This window comes from Corvus brachyrhynchos, unplaced genomic scaffold (genome assembly GCF_000691975.1).
Source record: "Corvus brachyrhynchos isolate BGI_N302 unplaced genomic scaffold, ASM69197v1 scaffold63, whole genome shotgun sequence".
Lineage (NCBI taxonomy): Eukaryota > Metazoa > Chordata > Aves > Passeriformes > Corvidae > Corvus > Corvus brachyrhynchos.
Window position 1 is genome coordinate 100,415 of NW_008237227.1, and position 27,690 is coordinate 128,104.

At 46.1% G+C, this 27,690-nt stretch overlaps 1 protein-coding gene and 1 long non-coding RNA gene across 4 annotated transcripts in view; one reads left to right on the forward strand and one right to left on the reverse strand.

The window, feature by feature from the left end:
* RYK (receptor-like tyrosine kinase) overlaps window positions 1-27,690 on the reverse strand; it is a 38,535-nt gene that overhangs the window by 5,619 nt on the left and 5,226 nt on the right. For 2 of the 3 annotated variants that reach the window (XM_017729398.1, XM_017729396.1), the window contains 8 exons: window positions 27,399-27,543; window positions 23,378-23,478; window positions 20,422-20,556; window positions 17,868-17,954; window positions 4,815-4,884; window positions 3,232-3,364; window positions 2,345-2,454; window positions 296-455 (listed from right to left, as the gene is read on the reverse strand). In XM_017729398.1, the coding sequence (XP_017584887.1) occupies window positions 296-455; window positions 2,345-2,454; window positions 3,232-3,364; window positions 4,815-4,884; window positions 17,868-17,954; window positions 20,422-20,556; window positions 23,378-23,478; window positions 27,399-27,543 (941 nt within the window). The remainder of the gene's footprint in view (window positions 1-295; window positions 456-2,344; window positions 2,455-3,231; window positions 3,365-4,814; window positions 4,885-17,867; window positions 17,955-20,421; window positions 20,557-23,377; window positions 23,479-27,398; window positions 27,544-27,690) is intronic. The other variant, XM_017729397.1, reaches the window with a different exon arrangement.
* On the forward strand, window positions 18,069-23,366 carry LOC108445465. Its single transcript, XR_001860333.1, has 3 exons — window positions 18,069-19,726; window positions 22,125-22,185; window positions 22,930-23,366. It is a non-coding gene; the product is annotated as an uncharacterized LOC108445465 (long non-coding RNA).

Below are 27,690 nucleotides of genomic sequence, written 5' to 3' on the forward strand. Positions count from 1 at the left end.
TTTTGGGAAGAATTTCTTCCTTGGGAGAGTGGTGAGGCCGTGGCACAGGGTGCCCAGAGAAGCTGGGGCTGATCCATGCCTGGAAGTGTTCCAGGCCAGGCTGGACAGGGCTTGGAGCAGCCTGGGCTAGTGGAAGGTGTCCCTGCCCATGGCAGGGGGTGGAACTGGATGGGCTTTAAGGTCCCTTCCCACCCAAGCCATTCTAGGATTCAGTGATTCTCCAACAGCTGATAGAAGAGAAAAATGTCAACAAAACACATTTTCAAAATATAAGAGGCGGGGAAAAAAACCTCACCACATCACTAGCACTGGAAAATTCATTGTTGACCAGGCTTTCCAGAGCCATCCAGCGGACTGGTCTGTTCTCGTTGTCCCCCAGGCAGTGGTAGTCCATGGGGAACAGGTCCCGGGACAGCGCGTTGTCCGTGATCTTCACCTGCAGTGCATCGTCAATGCTGGGCACAGAGAACAGCACGTTCAGCCAAGCCAGCAGCACAGCTTCACAGCAAACAGTTCAGCTCAGCCCTAAATTGCAGACTCAGGATCTAACTGGGGAGTGCTAATCCACATCTCAAGCACTGGCACTCTCCTGCATCAAGACACACTTACTCTGTGATTAGCAAATATTATCACAGCACCTATTTATTCTGTGCCAACTGATAAGCACTAAAGAAATCAGCAGGCTTGATTAAATAAAACCAAACATTTACAAGTGCAAAAAAATACCGTTAAAGCAAACAAGTAACTGCCTCAAGTTACTCCTGCTCCTTGGAAGATGCCCTATCAGAGCAATTAAACACCTTTTAGCTCTAGTACTTCTGTGGCAATAATGAGGCAAAGATCTAAGCAAAGCAAGAGCCAGTAACCTCTTTAAGCAACCAGTTCTCTTTGTGGTCCAAAAGCTTGTCTCCAATCAAGCCATCTGGTGAAAAACTGTTTATTCCCTCCACAAGAGATATTGATGCTTGTCAGAAATAGGGCACTAAGGGAAACTTATTTTAATGAAGAAAAGATGACTTGAGATAGCTCAGAGAATTTGCCCCCTCTGGGGTGTGATTCAAACTCTTTGAACTTAAAACTGTGTGTAATAAAGTTCAGTGTTCTCATGAACAGATGATGTCAGAATATGGCAAAGATGTTGGCTTCAGCATTGTAGGACAAAAATACAGAAGGAACATTGGGTTGGGGGCATTGTAACAAAATGGTTTTTGTTGTCTTCTCATCTTGCCAATTATTTATTTATTTTGATGAGAAAAATGAAATATAAATGCTCAATCTGTGTGGTTCCCTCTTTACTATCTCAGATACCTTTTTATTTATCTTATCTCTATGCACTTTCAGGCCAGTTTGTTATCCTCAAAATTTACAGACCAGGATCTAGTCAGGGAATTTCCTAGAAGACCCATCTGAAAACAAATGCAATCCAAAGGGAACTTCCCCAGCGATTAGAGAGCCCTGACTTGTGTAATCCTCATGTCCACTGTAATTAGACCCAACTGTGTCAAAGGGACATGAGACCAAAAGCATTTCCTCCCTTAAACCTGCCAAGATCACTGGAATCCTGGCTCCCTTCCCAAAATTAGGACACGGGTCTGATGCACTTCCCAGCCTTTCACCACCCAGAGCAAACCTGGGGAACAAGGAGGGGCAGGTGGAACGAAGTCCTTCAGGGGACCCTGGCTAGTGGCAGCTCTTTCTCTTTCCAAACATCAAGCTCCAGGTGATGTCCCTGATGTTTGTGATCTCTGTCTCCTGTGTCCCACTTCCTCCTCAGTGTGCTCACCAGTGAGGAAAGGCAGCAGAAATGAGGAACAGAATCTCTCATCCTGAACATCCTTACGTGGCACAAGAGCAGATGGAGAGTGAGCAGAGATGGTGGTCACTGAGTGACTGGGTTTCTAGAAGGCCACCAAACACCTCCATCTCTGCATTTTGGGGTATAGTCCAGCCTGAAGATGGTCTATTTGCATCTATCCATCATTTGGCAACTAAGAAATCTACCAAAGAACAAAGTATTTAACTCAATTTTTAAGGGAAAAAAATGAAGAAAACCAACTTCAAACAAAAATCTATCCATCGATAAACTGTCAAAGATATTCCAAGATTCATTAAAGTTGAAGGGAAGCTTTAATTCTTTCCAAGCCTTTGAAAAAGTGATAGACAAACCCAGCTGAAGCATTTACAGAGAGGATGTTCTGTGTCCTTTAAAACCACTCTTCCTGCTTCTCCTTGGCTTTGGAGGAAAACAATTTCACGGACCAAACCAGTGACCCAGAACCTGCCTTCTGAAGAGCAGCTCAGGCTGACTGCAGGGAGCTGCAGCTGCTGAGGGGACAGTACTCACACGCAGTTCCTGGCAGCCAGGTCTTTGTGGATGACCTCCCGTCTGGCCAGGTAGCTCATCCCACAGGCGATCTGGATGGCCATATGTACAAGATCCTGCTGGGAGATGGCCTGCAAGAGCCCAGAGCAGCAACCATCAGCCCCTTCAGCCCAGCACCTGCAGGGTTACTGGGTTTGCTGGGTCCCAGTGCCCCCTCCCCTCCCCTTGTAGTCCTCACAGACACGACCACCTACTGACACTCATGGAGGTGCCTCACTTTTAACTTCTTTTTTTGATGTGCCAAGGGAAAATACTCCCATCTTGCAACTGCCTCACTCTTTGTATCTACTTTTCCTTTGATTAGAGGTGGACATAGACAAAAATGGTCCATTTTACCCCTCTTCCCACACCTTTTTCACTTTGTTTCCCTGGAAACCAGCTTACTTCCAGTCAAAATCCTTTTTGCTCTCCAAAACTAGTGTCAAAGGCTGTTCCTGCAGCTCCTTTTGCAACTTCACTGTCCCATCGTAATTAAAATCTTCCACGCATTTATAGCTTGGGATACCAAAAGTAGTATCAGTAAATCTGAAATTTCTCCATACACAATTTCCCCTAACTTAATCCATAATTTTCTCTATTTGTTGATATTATTTTAGGATGCATTGATTGAGCTCCTACCCTAATGAGATGTGACTCAGCTTCCTGCCCTCTGAACACCCAGGATAAACAGCCAGGAATGTTTTCCTGGTGGGAATCAAGGCAAACACTTGCTGGGGAGCCACCTCTGCAGTTCTCCTGCTGTCACACCAAACAGGAGAGTGCCACAACCATTCCTCTGGTGGCACAAACTCAGGTGCCAGACCAACTGGAGACTTAATGGGCACAAAGTCCCCCATGCCCGAGGGTACCTGAGGATTGTTGGCTTCCACCAACTTGCACTGTCGCAGGAAGAGTTTAAGGTTCCCCCAGTTCATGTAGGGCAGCAGCACCATTGGTTTCTCTCCCTCCTCTATACAGACATGAGTGATAGGCAGCAGATTCCTGGAAGACAGAGAAATTCCTAACCTTATGGAACTGGAATTTGATAAAAATACTTTTGATTCCTAAACGTGGTAACAAAATTAATTCAGCATGGAAGAAAAGCATTGAATCTTGTATTAGGAGACGCAGAGCACAACATGTCCGAGTAATTGAAGCCCTAGACATTACTTCTTTTAATAAACAAAATATTTGACTACTTTCCTGTTAGGAAGAACCCTCCAAATGTTTTCACTTGGTCCAAGAGGGCTGACATAAACTGTTGTGAATACAGGTTACCATTTGTACTCAGAAGTGCTATATCCTGAACTGCTAAGTGTAGCATTCTAAATCAACTACAGATATAAAACATATAATTCCGTTACAGCAGTTTAATAAAAAAAAAGTCACGACATCATGTTTGATTCACTGCAAAGTGACAGAACAGAACATTTGAGTTCTGAACCAGCCACTTTAAAGGTCCTTTCCAAGCCTTTTGTGGCTCAGGTAACCCCCACGCTGCAGTGACTCTGCCCATCTTCCTCAGAAGGAATATATTATTATATATATATATATCAATATGTAAATTCATAGAAACTCAAACCAAACTGGATACAGTTTCAATTTCCATTAATCACTTTTTAAAATACCCGTATTTTCCATTGGAAACCATTAGTAAAAGTCACCAATGACTTACAATTGTTTTTAATTTTGACTTTTGAATTTTCTTGCTCTTTCCTGAAGATTTCTCACAGCCAGGTGTCACATCCATGAGCTCTAGAGACCCATGAAGGTCCCAGCTTTAAAGGCAGGGTAGGGGAGAAAAGCTTTTTGGAATTTTTTTAAAGAGTTTGCCTTATAAAAGGGAGGACAAGAGCTCATTTGGAATGATGAGAGCGGGGCAGGTCCATTTGGTTTCTATTTTAAGTATGTTTCACCAAGAACCTGCTACTCCTGTATTTTAGGCAAGGCCTTTACTATATAAGGCTGGGAGAGCTGGGAATGTTCAGCCTGGAGAAGAGAAGGATCCAGGGAGACCTCAGAGTCCCTTCCAGGGCCTAAAGGGGCTCCAGGAGAGCTGGAGAGGGACTTGGGACAAGGCATGGAGGGACAGGACACAGGGAATGGCTTCCCACTGCCAGAGGGTAGGGATAGATGGGATCTTGGGAAGGAATTCTTCCATGGAGGGGTGGTGAGGCCCTGGCACAGGTTGTCCAGAGCTGCCCCATCCCTGGAAGTGTCCCAAGGCCAGGTTGGACGGGGCTTGGAGCACCCTGGTCTGGTGGAAGGTGTCCCTGCCCATGGCAGAAATGGGCTTTAAGGTCCCTTCCCACCCAAACCACCCTGGCATTCCGTGATTCTACAGAAGTGTTGCTGAATTCCCAACAAACAGCTCCCTCTTCCCAGGGAGCTTTAGCCCAGGTACTTCCACCTCACAGGGACATGGATTTGCCACCAGCCCTGCCTGCCCTACCTGTGGTGAAGCCCTCTGAGTTTACAGCTTTCCGTCAGCATCATTGTCACCTGCACCTCGGAGGCTTGATCTGAGGGAGAGAGGAACCACAGATAAACTTTGGAAACAAATCAACACATTAATTAAAATTCGGTCCAGATTTGCAAGTCACTTGAGGTCATTTGAGCATGAACAGAACTTGTTTGCCTCCTTTTTTAAAATGGCACTTACAAAAAGCCCCGAAGTTCAAGGCCAAGTTCTGAGGCTCATTTTTGCTGAAAGGAGTGGGGTGAAGCCCAGAAAGGAAATCAAGCACATTCCGGGTGCTGGCAGGGCGTAGCTCTGCACTTTCTGACAGCTTCTGGGCACTGGGCACTGTGGTCCCATCCCCATCCTGCACGGGACTGGTGCCCATGGAAGCAGTGGGATGTGCCAAGTGCTTCCCCACCACGGATGTGCTCTGAGGACACTGCTTTGCTGCTGAGTTACCACTGCAGGTACAGTTGTTTACTGCCCCATGGCTGGAGGCTGTTTATGTCTAGATGTACTTATCTCCATGCTCTCTGCTTGACACACTTGACTCTTGGTAACCTTAGAACTGTTTGCTATTCTCTTCCCCACCTTTGAAAATGAATAAATAAATAAAACTCACTGCTGCCAGCTAAAACTCAGGCACCTGTGATAACTCCAGTGACCCACAGCAATCAGAGCATCCACAGGGCAGAAGCACAAGTGGTGCCTGGAACCCCTTCCCCAGCACCATTTGTGTATTTGGGGGGTTTTGCCCCCTTTGGTGGCAAGAACCTCCAGGGAAGCTTAAGGAGATGTCAACGAGAGCTCTCCCAATCCCACCCTCCTCACACCTGGGAGCATTTTCCTCTTCTCCCTCGTGCTGGGACTAGTTCTGGCAGGGAGCTGGCACAGGAGAGCCCAGCACAGCCCAATGAGCTCTCCTTGCTGCACTAGAGGGAATTTACATTGTGGATGAGTCAAGCCAAGGTTTTACTGCCCTGGGAGGAAGAATAGGCAAGAAATCCTCTGCTCTTTTCCCTCCTTCAAGATCTGATCCTGCTCCCTGTACAGCCCTGACACCCTTTCCTAACTAAGCCTGAGCCCTGCAAAAAAAAACAACTTTGGCTGAGTGAAGAATGATGGGAGCACTCTGGAGAAGCCCAGAGGTGCCACTAAATTAGTGACAATTATGGCTGCGGTATATTATGGGATACATCAACCAGTGTTTTTGGGCTCATCACTACATGGACATTGAGGGACTGGAGCACGTCCAGAGAAGGGAACAGAGCTGGGGAAGGGGCTGGAGCCCCGGGAGCAGCTGAGGGAGCTGGAAAGGGGCTCAGCCTGGAGCAAAGGAGGCTCAGGGGGGACCTTGTGGCTCTGCACAAGTCCCTGACAGGAGGGGGCAGCCAGGGGGATCAGGCTCTGCTCCCAGGGAACAGGGACAGGACAGGAAGGAATGGCCTCAGGCTGGGCCAGGAGAGGTTTAAGCTGGATATTGGGGAGTATTTCTTGACAGAAAGGATGGTCAGACATGGGAACAGGCTGCCTGGGGCAGTGGTTGAGTCCTCATCCCTGGAGGGATTTAAATCTGTGTGGATGTGGCACTCGGGGACATGGGTCAGTGGTGGCCTTGGCAGTGCTGGGGGAATGGTTGGACTCGATGGCCTTGGGGGGGGTTTTTCCAACACCAACAAAGCCAGATATCCCTCAGTTTGATAACAAGTGCATATGTGGGGATGGTATGAACAGGTTCTTGCAGTGCAGGAGACACTTAAGCCATGGCCAGCTGAAGTCTCTGGTCTGCACTCCAACAGAGGCATGAGAAAGAGAAGGTCCTACCCCTGTGGGCTGGACACTTGATGAATTTGATACACATGAGACAGATGCAAAAGGCTTGGAAAGAGGAAAGAAAAACCAAGATCCTACATTAAAACGAAGTTACACAGCCCTGAATGACTGAATCAGGCAGTTCTAAAAGCCAGCATTAAAAATGGAGGTGGCAAAGCGGATTCTGGTAAGTCAGAGGAGCAGGTTACCTGTACAGAGCTTCAGGTGTAAAAGCACTAATTACAGGGCCCAAAGACCTCAACCTCTTCACCCAGCACATGATGAAGGGAGGAAAGAGATTCCTGGGTGTGAGTTTAAGCTGATTAACTCCTCACACACCCTCTGGCCCTTGCTGAACTGGTTTGCTTTTAATTATAAGAGCCACCAAGCAATGATCTGAAGCTTTCAATCAGAGATTGTTTAAGAGTGGATTTAAAATCTACAGAACGAGTCAGGCTGGTTTGGACAATGCACCCATTCATTCATCTCCTCATGGTAGCTCTTCTGCCGATGCCTTTCCCTTTCCAGCACTCAGGGAAGTTTCCAGCAGGTCACTGTGACGTTCTGTTGTTCTCTCTCCACGTTACAGTGGTTGAGCACCCAAAAGGACGATTGACTCCCAGGCGAGTATATAAGGAAACTGAAATCTTATCTTGTGAAACAGTCCCACCATCCACATTGTGTTTGCTTATCAATATTATTTCCTTGTTTTCTGCATGGAAAAAACCGTACCCAACACCAACAAATTCAACAGACTCAGAGCAAACAATAGCAGTTCAAGGCTAATCTTCCCCCAGTTGAGACCAGTGCCAATTTAGAATCACCACACAATTTGATTATTGTGGGTTTGTACTAGATATAATTCAAAACACAATATTAATCACCACTTCTTGGAGTGATTCTTGTCAAAAGGGGGAAACAACACAAAAATACTGCTACTGCAACAGTCCCCACTGCAATCAGGCTTCCTTTAAAGGCCATTTTCATCAGTCACAAAGAAGAAAGTTCAGCTAAACAAACTCTGCCACATTTAGTAGACTATAACCACTTTTGAGCAACCCACACACAGATCCTCACAGATCAGGACAAAGGTGATTCTGGCAATTTGACATTTTTGTTGTGAGGGCCTGGTGAATCTGACCATCCTGTACTGAAAACCCTTAAAACCAATCCAGCCAACCCACCATTTCTGGCTGTGATAAGAGAACCAGAGTCCCAGAGCCTAGCCAGTGACCGCTGTGCCACAGCAATCCCAGCTCGGTGAGACGTTGTTCCAAGGACATACTGAGATGAATCCTACTGATTTCATCTTCCTGCCTGGGCCAACGTAGAATCCCAAAATCCCCAAGCTGTGTCAATCCCTGAGTGTTACACTTCGTTTTCTTCTCAGAGCTGTTTGTGCAGCCACTCAAAGGAGACAGGGGAAGGATCCTGTCAAACCCACGGGATGCCCACGGGCTTTTCCGGCTCCTTTTGTCTGCCCCAGATCTGTGAAGTTGTGGGATATGAGCACAGCCACACACGCAGCTACAGAGGGGAGGGGGGGGAAGCCTCCCACAGAGCCAGAAACCTCTGAAATTACAGCAGCTGCTTGGAGACACAACTGAGGAGGTCACAGTTTCCCATTTATTAAATTTGGGCACCAGGAACAGCCCTGAATTTAAGTTGAGCGCTCCAGGGCGAGGCAACAAGGGCTTGTTGCAAGACTTCCTCAAAGCCGTGAAAAAAGCTAAATTGAGGTATTTACATTATTTGTGATTAAGAACATGTCAGTGCTCAGCCTTGAATGGAGTTGCAGTTGGATGGTCGTGAGGAACAGCCAGGTTTCCATAAGGTGATCACGCACCAGCAGCTGAGAAACCAAAGAGCAGCAACTTCAGGTGAGTTCAGAGGAAGATGTAACACCCAGTAATATTCCAGATGTTCAATTAGGACCAAAGAAGTCCAACTTTCAGAAGGTGCTTAAAACCAAGACTGAGATAGATGTAAATGCATTCCAGAGAGGAAGGTGCTCTCCAAGCCCTGGTTTTACCCAAAAGCCTGGCTGTGAAAGCCTGCCCTGAGGCCCAGAGCAAGAATAAGGCAGGATTCCAAGCTCTGACAGAGCTGCAGGTTTATCTCCTGATATCACAGGATTTGCATGCAGCCAGGCACAATGGGGCTCCTGGCACTGTTGATTTTATAGAAGAGGCTGATCCCTCTGTGCTGGGATGTGCTGGGGCCCTGCCTGGTTCAAGGGGAGAAAAAACACCTATTCCATTTTTACCAACTTCTCAAAATCCAGCTGCAAAAATGTATTTTAAAATCTTTGTTCATTATCACTCATCAACCACATGAAACATCAGGTGAAAAGATCTCAGGGAAGTTCTGTGATGACGTTAAATTGAAGGAAATTGCCTGCTCTGAGACCAGGCACTCATCAGCTGCAGGGCACCAGGCTCTGCTTTGCTAGGAAAAGTCACTCCACACCCCAAAGGACGTAGCAGAGATGAAAAGCAGCAATTATCTGGATATTGCAGAGGGTAACTGAGTAGCTGGATGCTTTCATGAGTCACTTTGTAAGTCAGACCTCCCAGAATCCCAAAATAGCAAAACACAGCTTAAGTAGGATCACAGAATCCTTTAGGTTGAAAAAGCCCTCCAAGATCGAGTCCAGTCATTCCCTCAGTGCTGCCAAAGCCACTCCTAACCCACATACCCAAGTGCCACATCCTCCAGGGATGGGGACTCCACCACTGCCCTGGGCAGCTGTGCCAGGGCTGGACAGCCCTTTCTGGGAAGAAATTTTCCCTGATATCCAACCTAAACTTCCCCTGGGGTAATTTGAGGCAATTTCTTCTTGTCCTGTCCCTTGTTCCCTGGGAGAACAGACTGACACCCACTTCACTACAACCCCCTCTCAGGCAGCACTACAGTTTAAAAGACTTCTGATTGTAGAGTGGTCACTGAAATCTGTTTCTTCAGAAGACAAAGAAGAACCTGAAAATCCATGTAACCACAGGTTTCAAAATTGAACTAAGTCACATTTGAACCCTCTCACAGCCTGCTACAGGCAGTAACAGCAGATTCTCTCAGCACTCCTGTCAGAAGCACCTCAGCAAACGCTACAGCCAGGAGCTCCAAGGCTTCTGATGAATGTTTCCAACAGCAATATTTAAGATGTTTTACCTGCAGCTTTTCTCATCTTTGGACCATTTGTAATGGCCTGTTCCCCTGTGAACCTCTTCCTGCTTCATATTGCAAAGTAATATTCCCCCACATCACAACACTTACACAGCCCATTTTCTACACACCTGCCTGTTTTCACAAGCTTCTATTACCCTTATTATTTTTCAGCCTTGTGGGCTTTGCCAAATAACCCAAGTGCACAAGCTCCAGTTCTTGAAGGGTGACAGGCACACAGGCAGGCACACTGGTCACTGAGTGTGGCCACAGGAATTGAGAGTGCAGGACTAGAACAGCTCCAGGTGATAAATGCTCCCAGTATCAACACATCCTTGTTAATTACTGCTGCTTCTGCATTGTAATTAATTAGGTAGAACTGCTCCCAAGGCAGAATTTCACCCCAGTTCAAAGAGAATGCATGCCTGAGTATTGCTTTAACCCCTCTACACGAGTCTTTGGAAGAAACTCAACGCCCGTGCTCACATCTGTTGCACAGGACATTTTTAATGCTCCTATCAGGTAACTTTCACAACCTTCCTTCACCAGAAGGATGCTAAAGTGATGCCATGAAGATTTTTGCCTTTTCTTTTATACCCCTGTTATACCTTTTTACAACTTCTGTATTCCTGGTGCTTTTTGCCTACATTCTTGGACTTGTCTGTCAAGCTGAGAGACTCAACATTTCAGAAGCTTCGTAGCCAGGGATCAGTGTGCCCCAGACCCCAAGGTCCTCTCCAGAACACATTCTGTAAACCAAGATAGAACCATCCAGGGGAAGGTTCCTTGGGGAGGGGGGCTCACTTGAGCCTCTCATTAGGGAATCTTTGATAGATCTGCTAATTAGTAAAACCTATAATGTTGTACCCAATGTTGGCGGGGGGGGAACACACACTCTCAGCGGGGTGCATCTCGATGCATATGACCTGGACGTGTGCACCTAAGGATCCTTAAAAATAAATACCAAGGTAAAATCCCTTTTCCCCTTCTAACCGTGTATGACTCTTGATTTTAAGACCAGGAAAAGGCATCAAAGGAATGCAAGAAGTCATGATCCAACCTACTTTTTCATAGGCAGGAAGGAAAGTACATATAAAAAATATTTCAGCTTTAAAATTTCCAGAGGCCCTGGGAGTCAGACAGGGTCAAGTGGAGCATCCAATGCTTCCTCCTGCCACGGACTGAGCACAGGACACTGTGCTCCTGTTTGCAGCTCGGAGCTGCAGGAGGTGCTCAGGTCCTCACTTCCACACATCAACATCCCCCTGCTTTCCAAGGCAGCCCTGCATCCTACGGAATTCCAGTCTCCTGTAAAGGTAAGACATGCACTCCACATCACAGCAGCAGGAGGTTACAGCATGGGAAACCACACTTAGTCCTGCTCCAGAGAGCAGGATTTCTCTTCCAATCCTGGTATCCAGGCATCAAGTATCAACCACGTGGGTCTATTCTGCAAAGCAAGGCAGCTCAGACTGACAAATCCAAGCTGAATTTTCATAAATCCTGGGAGTGAGTCAACATGACACTACTAAAATAGGGAATGCTGTTCTGGTTTTCCTCCATTACAAATGCACACGCAGTTTTAAACCACAGAGAAGGGCTGAGAAAAGCAGGATTTGGGGATAGTCTTAGTTCCCTGTGTAACAGTAACACCAGAATCCAAGAAGCAGCAGCAAAGAGGAGGAAGTAAAAGGCTCTTTGTTCAACAATGCATTTAACTCAAAATGAACTGAAAGTGTTAAGTGCAAAGTGAAAGTGGGAAAGAGAGACATGACTGATGTCATGACCCAAGGGTCATGGGGAAGCAGGTGATAAAATTGATATACAAAAGTAGGGATTTTAACTGTATGTAAATAAAGTGTCCTGCAGGTGAGTATTTTTCAGCACATGGAATAACAAATCTTTAAATGATGTAGTACAATCCTTTGGAAATCACCCCCTCAGTATTTTCTGAAGCATATTGTACTCCTTTAGGTGTCTCAGGGTATTTTCTTCAAGAACTAGGATTAAATGACAAATCAAGTGCATTTTTATCCAGCAATTTCAGAAATCTGAAATTCAGAAATTTGCTAATTATCCCAATTCTTTAAATTCAAGTATCTTCATTTATAAAGAAACTCAAGAATTTAGCTCAGATGAGCAGTAGCTCTTGATTTTTAATTTTTTTTGGCATAAACTATATTCTTCTGAAACAGGATCCCGCACTCTGATTTTGGGAAGTTAAATACTTCGAACAATTAATTCAAATACCGTATGTTTAAGGTATGAACTTAAACTTAGAACTGTTTTCACAAGGCTGTACTTTTAAGAATGAACTGCCCAGAATAGCAAATTCCATCAGGTTAAACATGACCTATTCAGAACAACTGTGGATGCTCCAAGTTCTGGTATATGTTTAATGTGAACAAGAAACCTTCACCTTGATTAGCACAGAGGTGCTTAAGTCCCCTAAATGCTCCTATTGCTTTCTCCTGCTTGGCACGGCCTGAATTCTCAGGATTTCTATTCCTACACTTCCCAAGTGCATGAAGTCCTAAAGGGTCACCAATCTTGCAATCACTGAACGGTTTGGGTTGGAAGGGACCTTAAAGCTCATCTTGCTCCACCCCCTGCCATGGGCAGGGCCACCTTCCACTAGACCATGATGCTCCAAGCCCCATCCAACCTGGCCTGAACACTTCCAGGGATCCAGGGGCATCTCCTGTTAACTAGATCAGCAATAAATTAAAAACATCTAAAGAGTAAAATGTCAGAGATAGCCAAGAATGCTGTAAGTCTTTTAGTGACCTAAGATGACAAAACTCAAAGCTTTGTTACAAGTTGGTAGAACAATGAAGTTTAAAGAGCTGACCTTGGTCACACACCAACTTTGTTTCCAGTGCTTTCCATGGGTTGTTTGTTTCCAAACACTCCTTCCTTGTACATCAGAAAAATGTTAAGTGGTTAGAACATGAAATGGGAGCAGCCGGGTTATCTTGAACAGCACACTGGGTTGTTTTTACCAAAAGTGTACCTTGGCCAGAACATCCTAAATGAGTCAGGGCTCTGCACAGCTCACCCTCACTTCGTATGTTCCTGGAATAACACAATTCCATTTGTTTTGCTAAGAATTTTCTACTTCACAGGAAAAGCACCATTAAACAATGTGTTCTTTAAATCAAAGGTGAAACCTGTGCGGTTTTTTCCTCCTCTGACATCAGATGATGTAAATAATTCCCAAGAAAGGCAGAAGGGATCTGTTAGACACTGGCAAGAGATGCAATGCCAGCTTGGAGAAACATGTCATCAGAGACACTTCCAACACTGAGAGAGATTGGAAATCTCAGATTGGAAAGTGAAGCATTCCACCCTCATAACACAGTTTTTCTGTAAAACAAAAAAAAAAAACAACGAAGAAAGCAAATGCCAGTTAAGTCTCTCATCTTTCCAAAAAAACTTATTAAGGTTGTGTTGATCCAAAGATTCCAGAATCCCAAATATTCTAGATAACAAATCCTTGGTTCCTTCTAGCAATGACACACATCCTCAGTCTTCATCAGTGTCTGAAGACAGAACGAAAGTGGATTTTCCATTGAAATGTCTAAGTGTGAAAGTAATTATGACTTTGAGCACCTTGCCTAGCAAATGAACACAGTGGAAGTGTAAAGTGCAAAGACAACACAACAACTGTATGGCCAACATGAAGGATGTAGGGACAGGCTGAACAAGTCACACCTTTTCCCCAGGGCTTGGGATCTTTGTAGTCCGAAGTCATTAGAGCTTCAAGAAAGCCGAGAGAGATCCATTTTCCTTTTAAGCTCTCCTCCTTGGCACAAGGCACTGCACATATCAGAAGGCTCAGGCACCCAGACACAGATGATATAGCATGAAAAAAACTTTATAAACTCATGTATTTCATGAACCTGCACGTAGAAACTTTATCACTGCCACGGGCATGTTACAACTTTCTCCCTGGAGTGAACTAAAGTTCCATGAAAGAAAAAACTCTTTCAAGGATGTGGAGTGAAACCCAGGGATGAATCCTCCTTCAGCCTGCCTTTATAAGAGATGTGGTGTTGAGACTTCAAGAGAAGCATCTCCAACTTCTACATCCCATCAATTTATGAGCTACAGAACAAGTAATCACTGAATCACTTCAAAAGTACTTCAATAACTTCATGAAGCGTTCAAACGAAAGACCCCAAATTCTGTGGTGGAGGAGAAACCAGTCAGATCATGCTGAACAAGCACACCCCAACCTGTTCACCCCCTGCACTGATACTGCTTAATCAGGCTCAAACTTGCCCTTTGAGAGTCTGACCTAACAGTTCTACCCCAGCTTGAGACAAGAGGGAATACAGCATATTCCTGGGAACTCCCTGGATGGGCTCTTCCACCTCCCAGGCAGGTCCAGGCTCTCTCGGTTTTCACGTCTTACTGACTCCATTAAGAACAGATCACTTCAGAAGGGGAGCAAGCACAAAGCTCAGAGAAATCCAGGGATCCTGTTTTCACTGGGCACCCTCCTGGTTTATAGCAATGCTCTGCATCTCACTGGAGCTCTGGAAAACACCAGGGAAGGAAAGTGGGAAGGGCTGCTGCAGTTACTGCAGTCAACTACCTGTGCTTATGGTCCTTTGAGGGCAACAATCAACCATGGGGAAAGAATATAGGGAAAAGACAAACTGACAAGGTTGCAATCACTCTCCATCCAGAGCAGGAAATACCCACAGATGTGACTATTGCCTGATGAGCACAACAGCCACAACATTCACCTTCCCTGGCACAGGAAATGGGAAAACTGACAGCACGTTCCCTCTGTCCACATTATTGGAAATAACACCTCTTGAAAGGGTATGGATGCTGTAATACACTGACAGCTGAAGGAGGGACACATGAAAAGAGATCCACTGTGACAGGCACTGAGGGCATGACTTTTCCTCATGGATTTTCATCCAGAAATCATTCCCTGAACAGCACAACCTTGACACCTGTCCTAGTGGAGCAGAGCTCTTCTCCTAACAGCCCACAAACTACAGCTCAAGGCCCATCTGTAACACTTGTTGGGCTGAGGGGGTTCAGCCTGGAGAAGAAAATTTTCCAAGGACACCTTTCTGTGGCCTTTCAGCACTAAAAAGTGGATTGTGAGAAAGACTGAGACAGACTTTTGATCATGGCTTGCAGGGACAGGACAAGGGGCAACATTTTTAAATGGGAAAAGGGTAGATTTATATTGGACATAAGGAGGACAATTCTATTTATTTATTTTTCCCTGTGAGGTCAGACACTGGCACAGGTTGCCCAGAGCAGCTGTGGCTGCCCCATCCCTGGAAGTGTCCCAGACCAGTTTGGATGGGGCTTGGAGCAACCTGGGACAGTGGAAGGTGTCCCTGCCCTTGGCAAGGGGTGGGACTGGATGGGCTGTAAGGTCCCTTCCCACCCAAACCCTTCTGGGATTCTAGGATTCTCCTGAAATTCCAGGTTTAAAGCCATAACAACTCCCCTAATGTCAGAATAGCCAGTGCAGTGTCTTCAGTTTCTCAAGCTCTGACCCTGGTGAGAAGAATGAAGTGCTTATTCTCTCAAGGAGGTTATTCTTCCTCACAGTAGCTGCTAAAAAAACCTCAGTTCACATTTTCCAAAGACCTGAAATACTCCACCCCCCTCCCCATTGTTTCCTGACATTTGGGGCACCGCTGGACTTCCTTTTATCACTTTCAGAGTGCACCTCTGGGTAAAACAAGACAGCTCTGGAGCAGCTCGTACTTTTGGGAAGGGATAATTTAATTCCACAGACAAAACCTTTATTCCTTGTCTATTTTCCATGACCCTCAGGCTTTACTGCCTTCAGCAAAGAGATACTTAAGTCAGTTTAATGTTCTCATATCCATCAAGCTTTTATGGTCCTGCCCTGCTCCTGCTCGTGCCAGAACAGCAGTGTGTGTGTGGCCACTGAATGAGATCAAGGAAAAACTCTGGTTACAAGAGAAGTTTTGCAGGTTTTTTCTTCCAAGGAGATCAAATTCCCAACTTATTACATGTCCCAGCTGCGCACACAGCAATCACAGCCAGGGTGTGAAAATAAAGCTGTGTAATATCAGCACTGCAAGTGAGCTGCTGTGAGGCGAGGGGATGTTACAGTTGTTTTCCTTGCAAACTTCTGCTGCCCAAGCCCCACAAGCATCAGCAAAACCTACTCTACACTTTTTCCATATAGATCCTTTTTAATGCTGGGAAATTCTTTACAGGGATCCTACGAATGCCATCACTCTCTGAAAGACCTCGCTCCAGTTCACTGCAGCAAATCCTTCCCTGCAAAGGGAAGAGCTTTCTTCCTTTAGGACATGGCTGTGTCACTGACACAAGCCACTGTAAGGGAGAATTATGGACTGAGGAGTCCACTGGAAGTCCCATTTTGGGAAAGCAATTCAATAAGAGGTCATGGGAGGCAGCTAAATTAAGATCACTTTTGACAGATGTTATTGGGTTGTTTAATCCAATGCTAGAAAAAGTAGCTCATGCGCCAAGGGCTAAGTTTTTGGGAACTATATTAAATAAGAGTCAAGAAAAAAAAAGACAGAACTGTTTGGCAGGGAAAGGGAACAGAAGAAGGCAGAATTCAGAAAATGTACCCAAAATACTGGAAAGAAGGATATTTTTTTGTTTTTAAATAAGAGAAGCCAGGCTGGGAGAGCTGGGGGTGTTCACCTGGAGAAGAGAAGGCTCCAGGGAGAACTCAGAGCCCCTTCCAGCACCTGAAGGGGCTCCAGGAGAGCTGAAGAGGGACTTGGGACAAGGGATGGAGGGATAGGACAAGCTTTAAGCTGCCAGAGGGCAGGGATGGATGGGATATTGGGAAGAAATTCCTCCCTGTGAGGGTGGGGAGGCCCTGGCACAGGGTGCCCAGAGAAGCTGGGGCTGCCCCTGGATCCCTGGCAGTGTCCAAGGCCAGGTGGGACTGGGCTTGGAGCAACCTGGGCTAGTGGAAGGTGTCCCTGCCCACGGCAGGGGTGGAGCTTTGAGGTCCCCCCTCAACCCAAACCATTCCATGATTCGTTCTATGATTCTAGGACATGTGAGAGAAAAGAGCAGCACAAGCATCTGATTGTGTCAGAAACAGACCAAGGCAGCTGCTTCCCTTAAGTAAAATACTTTTCTTAAAGGTGGCAGAGAATAAATGGGTAGCAGAAAGATTCAACAACAGAATTCAGCAGCTTCACCATTTCTCAATCAGTATCTTCAAAAATTAATAGCCAGGCAAAAAAAAAAAAGTAGAATGAATTGAAATTCTTACAGACACTTATTTTTTTTGCAAGAAATAATTAAAGAATTTGTCAAATGAAAAACCAAAGGCAATAAGACACCCAACTGAAATGACAAAAATAACTTGTAAAACAACCACTGTACTGGGAATTCGGCAAAACTCTTGTGAGCTACCAGAGATCATGTGATGATTGCAGAGAAAGGGACACAAGTAGGATACGTGTAATGCAGGGATATATGTAGGATACATGTGACAGACACGTAGGACATTTGCAATATGGTTTTCATCTACACCTACCTTGTTCCTTAAGTCTACCTAGTCCCATTTCAATCACTCCAACAAGATATTTCTTGAGCACAGGCGCTCTGTTTGGACAAATTCAGTTCTAAATGCCAGCTCTCACGCTTCTGTTGCAAACCTTAAGGAGGGCAGAAATTATGCCCTGTCTTTTGTACAGCCATGCATTTGTCAAAGATTTTTAAGAGGCGTTTCAGGTGTTTTTCAGCAATTTGCAGGGGACAGGGCTGTGACTGGGAAGACAATGACATACCAGGGGAAAAAAAACCAATATAATTTTTACTTAGAAGAATAATAAACAAAAGTATTCAAGGGCAATGACTGAAGGCACTGGTGGAGAACACATGCATTTTTCTTCCATATAAGATTGCTGCTCTCTGTGGCTCAAGGAAGCGTCCAAATTGCTTTTGCTTTTCATCATTTGCGTGTTTTGGGGAGAAGGGGGTTGTTGTAAAGCCAGCTTTGGCACCCTCAGCCTGCAGCACAATTCAAACACCTGCACACAAACCCGCTCCTTTATGCCAACATACCTTTAACAGTTTTGACAAAAACTTGTTTCTCTTTACTGGGGTCTTTTTCTTCTATTAGAATTCCATGGAAAATGCGCCCAAACGTGCCTAGGAAGAGAACATCCAATTAGTGTTGTGTGGTTAAGAAACACTGATAACAAACATTAGGAGTGTCTTAAGCAAACAGCACCTTTCACAGCAGAAAGTGAGGAGTAACTGCAATTCAAGTGTCCCTAAACCCTAAAAAGTCACTAAGAGAGAACCCAACCACTCTCCAGCATGAGGGGGATTCACAATTACAGGCAGCAAATGCTGAAGTTTTACATAAATAAAACTTAAGGGGACAAGCATGAGAGTGAACTAGTGATAGCAGCAGAGTCCAGTGAAATTAAATATCAATATGATGATGGTTTATTTGTGGCACTTCAGTCAACTCCCTGCACTAAGAACTCCAGGTCCTTTTTCTCACCCACCCAGTCTGGAATTCTAAGCCAAGGCACTTCTCACAAGGACCAAGTTTTTTTTGGGGACATTCACAAGGCAACAGGAATTTTGGCCAGCCAGCTCATATGGAACAGTTTGAAATAACCAGCACCACATTATTCTAAAGTTTCACCTCAGCTGGAAGGTGCTGGGTTTGTTTGGGGGGGTCTTTCAGACTCTCCAACATTTTTCCATTCACAAGACATTACTGATGCTGCTACAGGAAGAGGAGCTACTCTGAGGAGCTGGGCTGAGAACAACTGGCAACACACACAGAATTAATTGGTTTTTACTGCTCAGCTTGGCAAAACCTTTCTGCACCAAGGTGTGCATCATCTCCACGCAGTCTATTCCAGCATTACAGCCCCTTCCCAGGCATTCCTCCTCCCTGACTAGGTTGAAAGATCTTTGATAGTATGAAATACAGGTCTTAAACAGGGGCAGTGCAACATTTCTGTCACCTACCCTGGGGCTGCAAGGAAACCCTGCATGACAGGGGTCTTCACACTGCAATCTCACTAAGCAGCAGCTGAACTCGGGAGGCTCTCAGGCAACCACAACTACACACCACGAATTACTGAAGCAACTAAAACCCTCCTGTCTTGGTTCTTGAACACTTCGAGGAAAGTGCCTAAGTACATATTTCCAAAATGTTAAAGCAGGTGAAGCTACGGAAACTACTTGAAGTTTAAAATTAATCTGTGGCCCAGATCCATAAAATGTATCTGAGTTCCATGCACACATTTACTTTATCCCCTTCTTCCCCTCTGAAGCTCTTTTGTTCTTCAGTGGCAGAGACCCAACACTGCTGCGATCCTGACCTAAAATTGGTCAGGTCTTTTAAGTCCTCTGACATGTGGATGTGGCACTTGGGGACATGGCTGAAACTGGCAGTGCTGGGGGAGTGTTTGGACTCATGACCTTAAAGGGCTTTTCCAACCTTAATGACTCTGTGATTAACTTTCGAAGCTTGGGACTCAAATTAACAGCTGGAGGCTAAGAGATGAGATCCCAGAATGAACTGGGTCCAAACTGCATTCAACAGCTCTTTGTGCCTCATCTGGCAGAACAGGGCAGCTTTGTCACCAAACATCTGAAGCGTTGCTGGGGCACTGAGTCACTTCTAGTCATGGATGACTCCCAGCATCCCAGCTCCAGGCAGCCCACAGGAACACAAAGCGCATCCCACACGCCAAGGAAGGTTTTTGCAGAGCCCACACTGGAAGTGAGCACAGAGCTGCCTCCTCAGAGGTTCACTGAACGAGAATGGGAACATCCTCCATTGCTGCTCAGACTAACACAAAGCATTCTGTCTCCAAAGGATGATTATCTCCAATCTCCAGCTTTGGGAAGTTTGATTTCTCAGGGAACAGAGACTCAAAATTGCAGCAATGAAGGTGAGTGACAAAGAAAACCAAATATTTAAGGCTATTTTTCAAACTCAGTATCAACAAGAATCAATTCATGTTGTGCATGAACACTTTTGAAGTGCACATTAAACAAAGAGTGAATAACTCAGGAACTGGATGATCCTTGTGGGTCCTTCCAACTCATGATATTCCGTGAAAACAATCAGGTAATCTCTGAATCTTTTATATAAGGCCTGTAAATGTTGCATCTGCTGATGAGATTTCCAAATCAAAGTTATCAAACTGAGACACCACATTGGGACAATTGAAGTTTTTCTGGGCTTTGGGTTGGTTTTGCTTTGATTTTTATGCTGTTAAGAGCCGCTCTCCTGTAGGAGCTCCCAAAAGTGAGTTACCTTGGCTGCTGACTGAGAGCCCTGACTGCTTACCTCACTCCTCAGCCACCCTTCACTTCAGGGAGCAGCTCATTAAGGCAGACAAGCTGAACGATTTACTGAGCACACTTGGTCGCTCCCCCAGCCTAATGAATTCTGGAAGCTGCTTTCCCCACCCCCCACACCCCAAATGCAAACATAACTCATCATTCCTCCCCTCCACCAAAGCTATGAAGATCAGGAATGTCATCCCTGAATGATTTCAGAAAAATCTGCCAATAAATATGTATTTCTATTTATGTAACTACACAGTGTGGTAGGAATGAAGTGTCTGAGTGCTGTAAATACCTTCTTGGAGCACGTCTTTGAGGGTGATCCTCTCCCTGGAGATGGCTATGTCCTTCACTTTAGCTTTGGCCTCCATGAGAGTGACACTTTTCAGATCATTCTTCTCTATCCGTAATGTGGGATAACCTGAGGAGCCAGCAGAGCCAAACAATCCAACATAAATACCCTTGGAATGAGAACAGGCACAGGGCTTCACCTCTGCACCACCTATGGCTCCACACACAGCGGAGCAGCACGGTCTTAAATGTGTTATATATTAATTTTAGAAAGATGATAATATTAAGCAACAAAAACCACAAGAATAATCATCTGCAGGGAAAGAAATCACACAGGAATTCTCTGTAGTGTCATGCAAACAACTTTTATTATTAACTCCAGGTGAAGGAAACTCCTGTACTGAAGGTGATCAACACTGCACTGCCCTCAGGAGGAGGAAATAGAGTGTTGGAAAACTTGGAGCAGGGAAGATGCCTTACCCCAGCAGGGCATTAACAAACTACCAGTGCCCTCTTCTGGCACTTCCAGACATTTGGATACACCAGTAGAGTCAGAAAAGCTGGAATATTTTTGTACACGTGTATGAATCATTAGAGAAATCTTGAGAATTACTCTGATAATACTTTCTTCAAAATTTAAACGTTACTGAAAACAATATTATGCAACTGTGAAATGACCAGGAATGTCAATCTTGATTCTTTCACACATCCAACCTTTTCTCTTCTCCTATTTTCACCATTTCCAGCGCTACTGGGCATGTCCCAAAGCAGGTAAGAGACACTGAGAAGCAAGGGCTGCCCCCAGCAAACAGCTGCCACTTGGGCACATTGGCCACCACACTGGGCAGGGTGAGGAGGGTTGAACCATCATCCTGGGCTTGGTCCCCTGCCCTTGGCCAGAGGATTCTGGGAGACAACATTCCAGCAACTGGAACTCAGCTGAATTAACCTGTGTCACTTAGAAAGCCAAACAAAAAACCTGAGGTTGACAGGACATCAACAGCTCAGCCTGAGCTGGGATAAGACATTGAGGGCCTGGAGCGTGTCCAGAGAAGGGAATGGAGCTGGGAAGGGGCTGGAGCCCCAGGAGCGGCTGAGGGAGCTGGGAAAGGGGCTCAGGCTGGAGCAAAGGAGGCTCAGGGGGGACCCTGTGGCTCTGCACAAGTCCCTGACAGGAGGGGGCAGCCGGGGGGGTCGGGCTCTGCTCCCAGGGAACAGGGACAGGACAACAGGAAAGGGCCAGGAGTTGTGCCAGGGGAGGTTTAGATTGGGCATGAGGAGAAATCCCATTCCCCAAAGCGTTGTCCAGCCCTGGCACAGCTGCCCAGCTGGTGGAGTCCACACTCCTGGAGGGAGTTGAAAGCTGTGTGGCACTTGGGGACACGGGTGGCCTTGGCAGTGCTGGGGGAACAGCTGAACTTGGTGATCTGGGAGGGCTTTTCCAACCTAAATGATTCTGTGACTCTAAGAGATGGAAAATAAAAAGGCTGGGGAGGACTCAGGTGACAAGAGGGAAAGCAGCTCTAGAATAAGCTGCAGGATAAGGTCTCTTCCAAACCCTGTGAAAAGGAATTTTTTTAACATTTCATACATTAAATTTTTAAAAGACTGTTTTTAATTTAATGCTTTTAAGAAATAAATTTTAAAGGCAACTCTTTGAGAGGGAAAGATGAACTCAGGTGACAAATAAGATCCTTTTTTTTTTAGGGAGATACAGAACAATTTAGAAGCGAGCCAAATCTCTCCCAGAGTTGCAGTTCAACCTCAGGTAAACACCTGCTTCTACACATGGGGAGGAAAAAAGGAGAACACAGGAGGGCTGAGAGTAATGACAACCTTTCTGCTGCGCTCCCTCATGATGGGACAGTCACTGTCACCAAGTGCCATCAGAGGACAGTGGGAGAGACTTTGGGGTGCTTTAAAAAACCCCGTGTGTGTCCCTATGCTGGCCACCTTCCCTCCAGCTGGAACAGTCCCTTCCCTGGAGCAGTGCTGGATGGGATAGTCCTCCACCAGACAACAATTTGAGGAGTAAAAATTCCACAGATAATAAATACGTTCATTAACTACAGAATTAACTCAGAACACAGCCAAGAGCACTTGGTCTGTTCAACCTGGAGGAGACAGAGACCTGATCTCCGTCTGCAGCTCCTCCTGAGGGGCAGCTCTGAGCTCTTGTCTCTGTGCCCAGGGACAGGAGGACCCCAAGGAATGGCCAGAGTTGTGTCAGAGGGGTTTATGTTGGAGATCAGGGAAAGGTTCTTCCTCCAGAGGGTGCTGGGCACTGCCCAGGCTCCCCAGGGAATGGGCACGGCCCCGAGGCTGGGGCAACATTCTCAGGGATGCCCAGGGTGGGACTGCTGGGGTGTCTGTGCAGGGCCAGGGGCTGGCCTGGATGATCCCTGCGCGTCCCTTCCAGCTGGGATATTCTGTGATTCTGTGGTATCAGTTACCAGATCAGTATAGAAACTGCTGCCACCCTTCCTTTCCACTCACTGCTCTCTCTCTTCAGCTACTTGGTATCACTTCAAGCACAGCTGAAAGCAACAGGAGATGAAAAGAGTAACAACAACAGGATTCACGCACAGGGGATCGATCATCTGCTTTGGTAACTGATCCCAGGGCGGGGTGGATACATCCTGTTCTCTATCTGCTTGGACTGCACGAGGTAGATTCTTCCCAGTGTTAAAGAACAGACGCTTCACAGCTACTGGTGAAGCCTAGCTGGCTGACTGCTCTGGGTGCAGGGAAAATAACCCAAGGGACAAACACAGTCTCATGCTCATATGACCACTCACATGCCCCCGAACTCGCTCCTGACTACGGCATGGCTGGATAAAACACACATTGTGTGAATTCAAGAGGCAAAGTGACAAAGCCAGAGGATTATTCATGCTCTCCTCTTGTACTTGACACCAAAGCAGTGTGGCAGGAGGGTCTGTGCTTAGATTAACACTTACTGGTTACTGGTGTGGCGTTGTTGGGCGTGTCAGCCCGCAGGTACTGCGTCGTCTGCGTGGAGGGCTGCGACAGCCCCTGCGAGCTGCTGCTGTCGCTGATGCTGTTGGGAAACAAAATTACACATCAACATCGCTGCTTGCCACTCCAACACATTCCAAATTAACTTCCCCAGGTGAAAATCAGGAGATTTTCCAAGCAAGGCTTGAAATGAGCAGAGTTTTTGAAGTCTTGCACACATGAAAATATATTTCAGGTAACTCATAAATCTTGGCACTACAGTTTGTTGAGCACGAACAGCTCCCTCCTATTTGTTTTCCAGAATTTGCTCTATTTTCTAGTACTTCTCCTCACTTTTGAACAATCAAAGTCACAAAACATTCCTTACCAGAACCACCCTGTCACACCAAGAACAGCTATTATATTCTAGAGAAGCTTTGCACACATTTCTCTCATGGCACTGATGTCCCACTCAGACGAGGGCTCTGTTTTACAGCCCAAACTGCTCTACTGACCCTACTTTGTCACTCCCCTCCCTAAGGGTACCTGCTGCCCCTTCCAGCACCACCTAAAATGTGCTTTTTGAGATGCTTTCTTTGGGCAGAACGACCAGGGGGCCACAGAGTACCCATGATACAGGTAAACCACAGCCTAAACCACAGCAGGCTGATTTCTGCCTTATTTTCATAATCAAAACCCTACAAAAAGGGCTGTTGCAGCCGTAACGGACCAAAAACCTGTCAGCAGGTCAGATGGCAGGCCCAGAAGCTTTTCTGATGTTCCCCCCTCCAAACACACAAACATCCCCCCCCCTTTTATCCAACTTCAAAGCTTCTCCACTGCTGACTGCATTGGGAGGACAAAGAGGAAATTGGTTTAGGTATCACCTCTGCTTTGCCAAATAATCAACATTTAATGTTTCTTGGGCTGCTGCTGAGCACTGACCAAGCAGTGCCAGCCACCCCCTGTAGGACTGTCAGACATGGCTGGTGATGCCCTCCAGGCCCACAGCTACCTCTGAAGCCAGGCTTCCTTTAAAAAACAGAAATCCAAGTCCACTCTTCCCCATTATACCATAACCATGGATGCACCCACTGAATTTTTTCTTTGGAACAGAATCTACTGAATCTCACAATACAAACTTACTCATTTATAGCTGACCTCCATCTCTCCCTGGAACCATTTTTTTACAGTTATTCCCACATTCCCTGGCTTCCAGGTGCAGGATTCCAACACAGCATTTAGCACAAGGCTAAAAGCCACAGATGCTGGTCTAGCTACTCCCCTTTAACTTCCTTCAGAGTTTTTGAATGAATATTCTCTGGTGCTGGCAATTTATTGCTGCTTATTTGAGCTGTTCCCACTATGGTGTCCATGAGCTGCTTCAGGATGATGCACTCTGCAGCGAGCTCCCCAGGAAGGAGGGTCTTGGCATGGTGTCCACATCACACACCAAGGCACAACTTGCACTTCCTTTTCTTGCTCTGGCTGGAAACTCCTTTTGTAACCTGATCACCCACCAGCCCTGCGGATTCCTTTGGCTGGAGGCAAGTGTGAGAAAGGAATTATTTATTCTTTTAATGCCTGTTGCAAGTTTGAAAAACTCCCTTTTGGGTTGGCTTCTTTCTGGGTTTTAGGTTTAACTCAATTCCTGAGCTTCCTCACTTGCATATTTTGTCAGCTATTTGAATGATGCCTTCTTGCTTTAATGACTCCCATTATCCTGCTGTTAAACCATGCCAGTTTTCCTTGGCACTCTTCCAGTGCCTTTGCTCTGAGATTTGCAGCATTTGCTGTGGACTTTCCAATACAATGTTCCTAAATAATCCATGTGCAGCCTGTAAACTCGGCTGCCTGACTTGAGCTTCCAGTTAACAACCCTCCTCGGTTTTATTTAATTCTGGGGGTTGAAATTAAGAGCACCAGTGGGTTTTCCAGGCTCTGTTGCTCCTGGGAGGTCGTTAACCCTTATGACATTGTCATATTCCATTCACAAACCTTTTACAGAAACAGTCTGAGATTATTATTCACAACCAAATGAGAAGCTGTTGCTTCTCTCGGTGAGTTTGTTCAAAACAAACCCCACAGCTCCTGATTTTCAGGCACATTTTGCTTCTGTTACGCCTTTGCTCCGGCACTGCCTGAGCACAGCTTTTACACAGCAGCACACCCACAGTTCTGCCAGGCCAGGCACCTTCAGGCTCAAAAAAAAAAGTCATCATCTCATGGTGCTTGAAGAGCTAAACCCCAGGAGCTGCACAAACTTCATATAATCCCTCAGTGGTCTGGGTTGGAAGGGACCTTGAAGATCATCTTGTTCCAATCCCCTCCCACAGACAGGGGAAGCCCCCTGAATTTATCAGAATTTATTAGCAGGATATACAGTGATTCAGAGCAAATTATTAACACCTGCAATCCAAAGAGGACTAACATTAGATGGATTTTTAGCTTTATCTCCACAGAAGGTCAGCTGGTTTTTTAGGATTTTTACCTTGTATCTCCACAGAAATCCAGTGCAATGGAGTAGATGGAAGGACACCTGATCACACTGCTGGGCTGGCCACCTCAAAACCTCACAGATGACACTATCCCACACTATAAATGTAATGTTTTTCCTTTCTGAATTAAAGCAAGCTGCACATCCTTTAACACCTTCAGCTGATTAAAACCCCTCAATCAGACAATCAGGCACAAAGGATTTGAGGAAGGCTGACAAATTCATTTGGTTACAATCAACTGAGAAACCACAACTGCTCGATGCAGTGGCACCACCAAAGCCACATGGGCTGGGGACACCAGGGGAGGGAGTGGCAGGGAGAAAACTGAAAGGAACAGATGAATGGATAAAGAGGAGGATGAAAAGATAAAGCTACTCCATGAGGCTGCAGGCAGTACAGAAGCAGTTCAAGACATCCTTTAGTTCAAGATATCCTTTCACAGGGGTGACCACCCACAGGCCGACTGTTTTCCAAAGGATCCAGTTTCACACTGCCTGCTCCTGAACAGTTGCATCTGATGCAGGCTGTTCACACAGCCTCAGTCCACCTGCTCTTCCAGCCTCCCTTCTCCTCGGTGTTTAATCCCCACTCCAATGCCCTTGGACTCATGTTACAAGTCCCTTTCCCATGCATGTGCTACAGTTTTTCCGGACTGGAAATATATCTGGGAGAGCCCAACATTATTAGTTTTAAAACCAAGCAGTTGTAATGCTCAGACTGCACCCCAAGGCCAAAGTGAACACTGGAAAATCAATCAAAGTAGGGAAAACTGAAATTCAGTCTCCTGCAGATGTCAGTAAAACCCAAATGTTTTCACACAATTGTGGATCACAGAATGTTATGGGTGGGAAGGGATCTTAAAGCCCATCCAGTCCCATCCCCTGCCACGGGCAGGGACACCTTCCACCATCCCACGTTGCTCCAAGCCCCATCCAACCTGGCCTTGGACACTGCCAGGGATTCAGGGGCAGCCCCAGCTTCTCTGGGCACCCTGTGCCAGGGCCTCCCTACCCTCACAGGGAAGAATTTCTTCCCAATATCCCATCTAAGGTAAAATAAAGGTAAGAACTCCAGCAGTGGGAAGCCATTCCCCCTTGTCCTGGCACTCCAGGCCCTTGTTCAGGAGCCCCTTTAAGCACTGGAAGGGGCTCTAAGGTCTCCCTTGAGCCTTCTTTTTTCCAGTATGAACACCCCCCGCTCTCTCAGCCTGCCTTTCCAGTGTGCCCAAGTCAATTTTTCCTTCAATCCTGACAATCCCTGCAGATCTGATTCTGTCGGAATCTTCCCCCTCCACACAAATATTCTGGCAAAACCTGAACAACCCTTCCACCTCATAAACAGCAGAGCACCTGCAACTGCTGCCTTTCTGCAGCACAGCTCTTACCACAACCCTACCCAGGCAGTATCTGCTACAGCTTGCCACTGGGAGCAGAAATTGCAAACTACCCCAGAGTGCTCATTCTGAGACCAAACTCCCACAAATCTGGGAGTCCCAAAACCACACTGGGAAAGCCTGAACACATACCTGTCATCCAACTCTATCCTTTTCATGCTGTGGAGGTGCAAGACAGCCAGGATTATTGCCACCAGGAATATCACAGCACAGCACACGCCCACACTGATATAGAACACCCGGGTCGAAGTGGTGGGAGCTGCGTTTACAGGATCGACTGGAACAGAGGTGGAAAGTTACTGAATCCTCCTCGAAAAGGAGAAAAACCAACAAAAAACCCCAAATAAAACCTCCAAGAAACGACATTTTGTTAGTTTGTTACAGCACCACAAGCAGAGGGGCTGGAGGCAGGGAGAGGCAGCAG